A 9,624-nucleotide genomic window follows, 5' to 3' on the forward strand; every position below is an offset into this window, starting at 1 on the left:
TTTAACTGGGATTTATTAGCTGCATTAGGTTTTATTGTTTTATTTAGGGATACATGAGTAGAGGACGAAAACTTACAAACAAGATATTTAACAATACAAACAAGATATTTAACATTTTTATTTTGAAATTATAAAAATTTCACAATTTCACAAATACTTCTGTAATGCAGTTCATGTCTGTGATGGCTCAAGTTTGTTCCCAATCTGTCTAAAGAGGTAAAAACTAATCTGAAACTGAAAAAAGAACAATAAGGAAAAGTACATCTCTGTTCAGAATGAGAAAAAATAAAATCTGAACACTGAAGAAAAACATCCAATTTAAGGTTTAGTTCCTAAAAATTAAAACAAAACAAATCCTTCTCAGTCAGCATAAGTATTTCAAAGTTGTACCTTTGCTGGAAATGTTATTTATTTATTTTTAAAAGATGAAAAAGCAGAAGGTGATCATGATTGCATTTTTATTTCAGCAATAAATTACAGAATATGTCTTACAAAAATAATCTTGCTTCACTTAAATTTTGGTATTCACATTAAATTACCCAAATTTATCTTGCTATCAAAAATTAAAAATACAGATAAAAAGATCTCTGATTCTCACAAGCTTATTAGTTCTCAAAAATACAATCAATTTAAAATAAATAGAGTTTATTTCAAAATTAAAATCAAGCATAGTTTACAGAATTGTCTTTAGTGGAAACACACAGAGATAAAGAACAAATGAGCAGCAGTTTCTGTAAAATACATGACAACGCTGATAGATGTAACAATATATAAAAACGTTTCTCTGTCTTGAAATCCTTCAAAGTGCCCTGCAGATTTCATACCTCTAGCATTGCCAACCTAACCTAAAAGATTTTCAGTTTCTATGAAATGAATTCATTAAATTTAGTTCATTTCAGTGTATATTTCTCACATGTGACAATACTTTAAGGTGAAATGTTCATAATAGTAAAAAAAATCCTGAGTAGCACTTCAGAAATGTGCTTTTTGTGATTTCCCCCTGCTCATTACAATTACTTGTACCCAAATTTATGACTGATTGATGAATCCTGTCTTGCTGATTCAGAAGCTCACTACTGCCACCTAGCGGTGTGAATGTTTTGGAGATTACGTGGAGGAGTCAGTGACCTGGTGGAGCAGGTTTTGTCAAAGTGAGCTGCGTCAGATTTGACAAGATTGCCCTTTTTGTTACGAATGTCCACTATTACAGAGCGGCTCCAGTCTGAATGCAGGAACAACAGAGAATCGTTATTCACACTGAAAACACACGACTGTTGAGGGAATCAAATGCAGAACAGAGGAAAATACCTGAGGTTTCATTGACCCTGAAACGTCCACAGCACAAATGAGCTTTCCACTGTTTCCTCACATTTTCCTTCATCAAACAGTGGAACACAAAAACAAAAAATCCTGGACGAAAAAACCGTCAAAAAACCTGATTATTACGCAGAATGAAAAAAACTAATTGTGCAGTAAAGTCCAACAAACTTATATTTACCTTGAAAAGAGTTGCAGATCGCAAATAGATACATCATGACCATTCGTACCGGTTCGAATGAAAAGAAGCCCAACGACCAGGTGAGGCCCAGCAGGACGGTGAGGCTGGCGACCGCTCTGAGGTCCTGCAGCGCGGTGCGGCTCTTGGCTAGCGGTTTGTTGGCCCTCATTTTTTTGATCTGGATCAGAACCACGATGAACACGCCCATGTTGCCCAAGAAGATGAGGAGAATAAATCCCACCACAGTGACGTAGTAGAAAATGTTATTCTGAATCCAACAGCTGTGGGAGTGGAGATGGAGAGAGAGAAAGTCATTTGGAATTTGCTGTAGTTGAAGCAACAGCTACATAATGCAGTGTTTGTGTTAGCTCCTTGCTGCTGGACTTACAATTGTTCAGTGGACTCGAGCGCCACTCCTACTCGATCAGGTACAGAGCTTCCATAAGCGTCTTTATCTATGGCGAGCACAAGGCCGACTATCACCAAAGGAATACCTGTAGAAGAACAAAAGATTCAAATTATGATGCTCTTGCAAGCAGAGTCTGAGACAAAAACAAAGAAGTAAGAATATTTTAAAGGGAGGTTATGTATGTTCCAGGTGTGTTACCTTCAGTTCTCTAACACAAATTAGAAGAAATTTGACTTTGCAATTTGATGCCTTGAAATTGGCCTCTGTCTCTTTAATGGTGCGTTCACACCGCGCATCCGAAGCCTCAGTTACAATTGTGTGCAAACTGAAGTCAGACTCTTGGTATTTTGCTCTAGATGCACAACGAACGCGTCAAAATCGCTCTTGGCGGGCATTAAGAGGACACGTGTCTTTCAAACTCTTCCTTCTTCTGCATATTTTGTCTAAATAAATACAATATTTATGTAACGCTTATTTAACGTGATTCAATGATTTTGCTGGACAGATTTGGATAGCCCAAATACGGGGAAATACTTTCAAACAGTAAAAGTTATAACTTACTAGACATTCCAGCTTCCTCACTGATCCTCTTCCAAGCAAAGTCCTTTCTATTCCTGTTTCTGTAGCCATAACTTGATTGGTCGTAGATTATAGTACGAGAGCAAAGAGCGACAATTAGTTTATCCTCCATAGTTTTTGTTTCTGAGATCATGTCGGAAAATGCAAAACGACGAGCAGCGAAAGCTCAGATTTTCCAAATCCAGCATCGGACACGTTGGACGCCCTTGACGTGAGTCAAACACTCAAAACACTTCAAATCGCACAACGCTTGACGCACAAAATGCGGCACGACGCACCCTCGACGTGCCTCCACATAGACTTTGAATGTAAACCAGAGTCTCCTGACACTCAAAATGCGTTTGGTGTGAACGCACCATAAGAATCATCTACTCTTTTGGACAATCCTGCTTCAGCCCATCATCACAACACTGCCACGTTTCAATCTGTCCTTTAGGAGCGTTGCACTAAGAAGTAGTTCATATGATGATCTCCACAGAAATGCTGCTGCCGCTAGTCTAGAGGGGCGCTCTGTGAGGCGGAAGCTTGATTTAGGTTTTAGGCACCCCTGAATCGCTGCCACTGCAGTTTAAAAGATTTCTCAAACATTCATGAAAGAATCAAAGCAACACTTCTGGTATATTTCTAATGAGGGAATAAGATTATAATACAATTTCAGTCTGAAAAAGTCACTTTTGCGTAATATTCCTCCCTTTAAAATTAGTTTTTAATCCTCTTGCACAAACCTGCACATATGTAAATTGCAGAATTTCTTACTACAATTTAAATTTCTGATTGATTTGGGCATTTTACAAAATAGAACTGAAACATAACTAAATTCGAAAGAGAATAAACTAGAACTTCCTGACATGGTTGTTCAGCAAATTCCACTTTGCAAACTGTTATTGAAAGTTTAAATTAAGTTTTTTCTTACCCCATCCAACAGCGCAGAATTTCAGTAAATAGGCGGGCACATAGGTGTTGAAAACCTTCACCAGTGCAAAGTACATGTGAAAGGCCTCCAAGCCCATCCAGGTGCAGGAAGCCAAGAGGAAGTAGTGGAGGAAAGCAGCTGTTGTGATGCACAATGGGTGGTTGGAGAAGGATGCGAGCCACGAGTTGATAAGAAAGAGCAAAGTCAAACCCAGCAGTGCAGTGGACAAGTTGATGAGTATTTTAGATGGATAGTCCTGACGCAGCTTCCTGCAGGAGAAAAAAAAATGTTTTCTATAAAATTCAGACATGGGTGAATTTGTTAGGCAAGGTGAACACTATGCAAAGTTTCCTTTTGTTTTTATCGTAATAAAATCACACCGAAAGATAAAAAAAAACAACCTATAATTTAAGTAATAAAGTGAGGAAAACCATGAAGAAATAAAAGCTTTTAACAAAGCTGTCAGTAGTATCATTATTAACAAGAACAAGCTTTTATTTATACCAGTTTAATCTGATGAGAGTATCTGAGAAGAAAAGATAAATCCTTTCATATTTAGCTTTTTTAAAGCATCTTGTCACTTTAAATCCAAATAAACTGCTGCTGGCCTCAAAGGTAAAAGTGAAAATTTATGTCACAATGTGTGTTGGTGGTTACTTACTCAAAAATAAGGTAGGTGAGCAAAGTGATTCCTAGAAAGATGGAGGAAATGCCACACCCCAGGTAAGAGATCACTGTGAGAATCCGGGCGTCTTTGGGGTCCAGTGGGTCTCGGCTTACATCCTGAAAGAAACGAACAGAACCAAAAATTTGATTTCACTCACCACACATTAAATCACACTTTAGCAAAATCATTTGTATTTCTAAACATAGTGATAGCCGTTGTTGCCAAGCACTTTAATTTAGATTTCATCAGCCCATATTACATTACAAATGTTAAACATTCTTAAAGTTATTTCTTTATTTCCATTGATTTAAGACTTTCCATGATAATTACACAAGTAAGCTATGAGTTTGAAGTGTTGTCCTAAAGTGCGTTACATTGATCTGACTCCTGTGTTTTAAGGCAAATGTTTAATTTAAAGATTGAGGATAATGTCCTGATCTCACTAAATGTTTCTGAGCTGAATTCATTGTGATGTTTAATAAAATTCATTATCAGGTCAGAAATTCTGTTCATGCAATTTGAAACAAGAATTTAAATTATTCCAAAATGTGGCTCATTAACTAGATGAGGACGGTTTTCTCTGGCATATTGTGAAATAATTATTTGGTTTAAATTGCGGCATGAAGTTAAAACTCGCAATTCAAGATTATTGAGCTTAAAAAACAATGTTTAGACTCTTGTTTCTTGTTAAGTGAACTTCGTGAACTGTAATTTCTGAGTTAAAACCAAAACTATTTTCTTGTTGACTTAAATTGCATTTTCAAGGCAGCAGCTGGACTTTCATTTTCAAATGTTTTACAGTGTTGGGCCTTCAAAAGGAATAAGCAGTCTTTGTCTTAGTCTATGCAAATGTTTAAACATAAAGAAATAAAATAGAGATGGATATCATCTCTATTGTTTTCATAGTTTGGGTGCAGGAGGTTTTTTTTTCATTGGGTTTATTTATGAATGCTCAGTAATGTCTCACCAGCAGGACACCAAAATGTGTGAGGTGATCACACAGACAGCTGGTCTGATGAGGGGAAATGTTCTGGGTTTCACAGCCGCTGCTGCTCCAACCACCAAGGCTACCTGAAAGTACACACACACACACACCAGCATGAACACACACACACACGTCCTCTTTATCAAACCTTCTTATCAACTCAGTAAAAACCCTTTATAAATCCCAGTTGTTCCCTAACAAGGCTCGATTACAGTAAATCCAACTGTACACACAGAAGATAATAAGCAAAGATCAACTCACTGTACTTTTGGAAATCCCAGAACACACACTTTGACTGTAAACAGAGGGGAATGTTGGTCATGTCAGAGCAAACAGAGAAAATCTCTGCTATAGCTGACAAAACGAAAAAGTAATGTGAATACCCGTCTGGTTTCTTCATGTTTGAGGGTCACCACCACTCGTTCCTTCAGGTTGATAACCTGACTGTTATTAACGCTGGCAGAAACTACAAAGGAGTGTAACGTCCAATTTCCATCAACTTCATTGATTAAGTAGGGGTCCTGTTAATAAAAACACAACACTGGTTACTATAGTAATCAGTAGAAAATATCCTTCACCGATATATTTTTTTGCAATACGTAGATTTTATATAGTGAGATAAAAAAACTTTTTTATTAAATCAAAATGTTTTTTATGTTTCATACATAATTTCTTTTTTCTTTTTAGCGATACTGTGACTATTCTCATGCGTGTGTGCCTAGCACAGACTGAAATAAGAAGACATTTCCGTCTCTGTCCAAAGATAGCAATAGCAAGATAGCACTTGCTTATTAGATCTGTAAGCCAGAGATGTAAAACGAAAAGGTTGCTCAGCAACTTCAGAAAGTCAATACACTTTGCTAAAAAAAGCACCGTAGACTTCAAGAAAAAGCCCTGCGAAGCAGTTTAAATGTCTACAAAATGTTTTATCTTTAATGTGATTTTAGTACATTTGGATGTGACATGAGATTAATCGTTTTTTATTGTCTTCTGTTTTACATTCCCTTTATTTATTTTTTAATATATATATATATATATATACACCTCTGGAAAAAATTAAGAGACACCTTAAAATTATCAGTTTCTCTGATTTTACTTTTTATAGGTATATGTTTGAGTAAAATGAACATTATTCTTTTATTCTATGAACTACTGACAACATGTCTCTGAAATTCCAAGCAAAAATTTTGTATTTATTTGCAGAAAATGAGAAATGGTCAAAATAAGGAAAAAGATGCAGCGCTTTCAGACCTCACATAATGCAAAGAAAACAAGCTCACATTCATTTAGAATCAACAATACTAATGTTTTAACTCAGGAAGAGTTCAGAAATCAGTATTTGGTGAAATAACCAGGAGGTTATCAATGGGGTTCAGTGCAGTGGGCTCTTCATTTGTCCCAGAGTTGTATTTATGGTTTGTTTAAAACTTCTTTTTAAAAAGAGAATCAAAATAGGTAATAAATTACCTGGAAAAGGTCGGGCGTTCCATAAAAATGAAATTGCACTCGTGTTGTGTTTCTGACTCCAGGTGGGAAAAAGTTGTTGATCTCAGCGGGCAAGGAAATAGTCACGTTTGTTTCTGCAAGTGGTTTGCTGACAAAGCTCTGGTTAACAAATATCTAGAAAGAAAAGTAAGAAAGACCATTAAAACCATGTTAGCCTAGAAAACCTGTTTGTGTTGTGCACCTGTGCTTGTATAAAGAATGTAAAATGTTGCACTACTGAGTCAGGAAAGAGTAGGCAACTTGTTTGTTGCTATGCCTTTTATCATCTTTGACCTCTAGGGGTTTCCTCTGCTCTTTGTTTCAGATCTGCCTTGCTGCCACAGCTGAGATGTGTTGCAGCTTGTCAGCCACTCCATAAAGAGTGTTGTCTCAAAGTGTCACGCCTCTTCTTCCCCTGGGCTTGAACTGCAGTGAACTTGCCTGTAGCTGTCATAAACTTATACAGCTTTGAGTGATTCCTTAAACGAAAATGTACATTTAAAAGGCAGAAGTGTATTGGTTCACGTTGGAAGCCGATATCAGTTATCTGGCGTTGTGGTTAACATCTCCTTCACTCCTGTTTTGTGGCTAGAAAGGGAGCTTTTGTTTATTTGTAGGTAGAGTTATCCACTACCTTTCTCTTGTACTATACTTTTTACAAACTGTAACTATTCAGAAATTATTAGTTTTTACTGCTATGTCACATGTAGTGCCAGATTATGTCATTGTTGTTAAAGGGGCTGTAACAATGCTTCATTTATTTTATTTTTCTACATTTAATGAGCTTAAATGTGTGCACACATGCTCACAAAAATATTAGCTGCATTAATTTAAAATTGAGTTGATCTTCCTTCCTGTTTGAGCCATGTCAAGCATTCAGCATGCTGATGTGAGTTAATCTTCATTGGTGCAGACAGAATGTCTGCGTGATGCATCATGAGATCAAACAGTGTTATTTTTTCCATTACTATGAGTAGATAAATTTCTTGGCATGCAGGCACATAAAGCTCTGGAAAAAATTAAGAGACCACTTAAAATGATCAGTTTCTCAGATTTTCCTCTTGAGTAAAATAAATATTGTTCCTTTATTCTATGAACTACTGACAGCATGTCTCCGAAATTCATAGCAAAAAATTTAGTATTTATTAGCAGAAAATGAGAAATGATCATAAAAAGGAAAAAGTTGCAGTGCTTTCAGACCTCCAATAATGCAAAGAAAACAAGTTCACATTCATTTAGAAACAACACTCATGTTTTAACTCACCAAGAGTTCAGAAATCAATATTTGGTGGAATAACCAGGAGGTTTTCAATGGGGTTCAGTGCAGTGGGCTCTTAGTTTTCTCCAGAGCTGAAGATCATTGAAGTATATTGAGTGACAGTCTTATTACAATCATACCAGCTTACCTCAGGGCTCAATGTAGATGACACAGACACACCAAAGGTGAGGCCACTGAACTCATCTGGATCAACATTAATCATGGAAAGGACAAGCGCAGGAGATTTGATGTCTATAGATTCCCCTTGAAATTCCATACTGTTCCCCATCTGGTCTGTAAGATCAAGAACACTTTCCCAAAGAATGAAAGAGGGAAATAATTAAAAAGTCACAGAAAAGTAATATAGAAAATTGAGCATTACACTTTCTCCTTACATGTCAGCGACTGGTGTGACGTCCGTTTCAGAAAGCAGGATGTTGGCCACGATGTTGACAATGTTAACACCAACTTTAGGCTCGATGATGCTTACGTCAACCACTTCACTTAGCTTCTTCATCACCAATCCCAGCTCAGAGGAAGACAGCTGGGAGTTATTACTGAGCTGAACATCTACGAGGTCCTGAATTAAGTCCACAACCTCTGCTGCATTATCTAAAAATCATTTGTATTTGTGTTATTTGTGACCATGTTGTTTTACCTATAGGAATAAATGAAAGTGTGTGTGGTTGATTCTCTTACCAGGTGTGACTGTAATGTTGCTGATGTCTGATACTGTTGCAAACTTGTCACAGTTTGTCATATTAGGATAATCCCAGCTGGTCGTATCAGTTTCAATGTCTAGTTTACTAAAAAAAAAAAAAAAAAAGAAGAAAATTTGCAATTTGCTTTGCATTTTTATACGTTTTGACTGAAGGTTGTAAAGAACAGTAGCATTAATAATAATAAAACTGTCTTCTGCTGATTATGAGCTCAATAGGCATCTACCCAACGTTTATTGACAGACCATAAAAATCATCATTACGCAGTAATATTGTTAGATAGTGCATGACTCTGAAGCCTTTAATTACAGTAATGATTCATGTGCTTTAAAATGATTTCCTGTTCAAGCTTCAGGATGGCAGAGATGGAGCTGTAATGGCTGAGGGAATAGTTTGGATCATGCTGTGCTTTAATTAACAGGTTGTTGTGGTATTTGCTGTAGGGTCTCAGTTTAAAAGATAGCAAATGCAAAATATTATCAGCTTTTGCACAAGAGTGCAAAATAAATATTTGTAATGACTGAAACGCTGATCACAGCTTAGTCAAAAATATATTGTATGCAATTATAAAACATATGCTTTCCATTCTAGGAATAGAGCGTTTTGCAGAGCATGTCAACATCTTAGTATGTTTCATTTGCACCGAAATACTGGTACAAATCAGATTAAACAATGATTTTCCCCTGCAAACCAAGACTGGCCATGTCTTACCAAAGTCTGTAGGCTCGATTTGATACTGGTTTCCTGCATCCCATCTCTGCAGTGACTTGTGGAAATGTTTCTGGCCAAATGTATCGCCCATATAATGATGAGATATCTTCTTCTAAACAGCTTTTTGGCTCTGAAAGAGAAGAAATGAAAGGATTAGACTGCATAAGGCCAACGTGTCACTTTCAATTAGATTCTTTTAATATATAAAAAAATAAATTTTATAAAATTACAACCTGAAGCTACATTGTTTTAAGTGTCTGTCACATAAAATAGAAATGAAATGCATTAAATTTTGCTACCATAATGTAATAAAAATAAACTTGAAATTAGGGCTGAAACGATTCCTCGAATGATTCGAGTACCTCGATTAATAAAATTCCTCGAGGAAAATTTACCTGCC

General features: G+C 36.4%; 1 protein-coding gene across 1 annotated transcript in view; it reads right to left on the bottom strand.

Moving 5' to 3' along the window:
- Positions 1-445: 445 nt before the first annotated feature.
- Positions 446-9,624, bottom strand: part of adgrg4a (adhesion G protein-coupled receptor G4a) — a 23,201-nt gene continuing 14,022 nt past the window's right edge. The window contains exons 16-29 of the mRNA XM_015029649.1: positions 9,225-9,354; positions 8,494-8,600; positions 8,190-8,406; positions 7,943-8,105; positions 6,519-6,671; positions 5,435-5,572; positions 5,313-5,346; positions 5,034-5,137; positions 4,061-4,182; positions 3,400-3,668; positions 1,887-1,992; positions 1,499-1,779; positions 1,309-1,410; positions 446-1,222 (exon numbers count right to left, since the gene is read on the bottom strand). Of these exons, the coding sequence (XP_014885135.1) occupies positions 1,074-1,222; positions 1,309-1,410; positions 1,499-1,779; positions 1,887-1,992; positions 3,400-3,668; positions 4,061-4,182; positions 5,034-5,137; positions 5,313-5,346; positions 5,435-5,572; positions 6,519-6,671; positions 7,943-8,105; positions 8,190-8,406; positions 8,494-8,600; positions 9,225-9,354 (2,075 nt within the window). The 3' untranslated portion in view covers positions 446-1,073. The remainder of the gene's footprint in view (positions 1,223-1,308; positions 1,411-1,498; positions 1,780-1,886; positions 1,993-3,399; positions 3,669-4,060; positions 4,183-5,033; positions 5,138-5,312; positions 5,347-5,434; positions 5,573-6,518; positions 6,672-7,942; positions 8,106-8,189; positions 8,407-8,493; positions 8,601-9,224; positions 9,355-9,624) is intronic.

The sequence above is a fragment of the Poecilia latipinna genome, unplaced genomic scaffold, assembly GCF_001443285.1.
Source record: "Poecilia latipinna isolate Pla-1442-1.1 unplaced genomic scaffold, P_latipinna-1.0 Scaffold159, whole genome shotgun sequence".
NCBI lineage: Eukaryota > Metazoa > Chordata > Actinopteri > Cyprinodontiformes > Poeciliidae > Poecilia > Poecilia latipinna.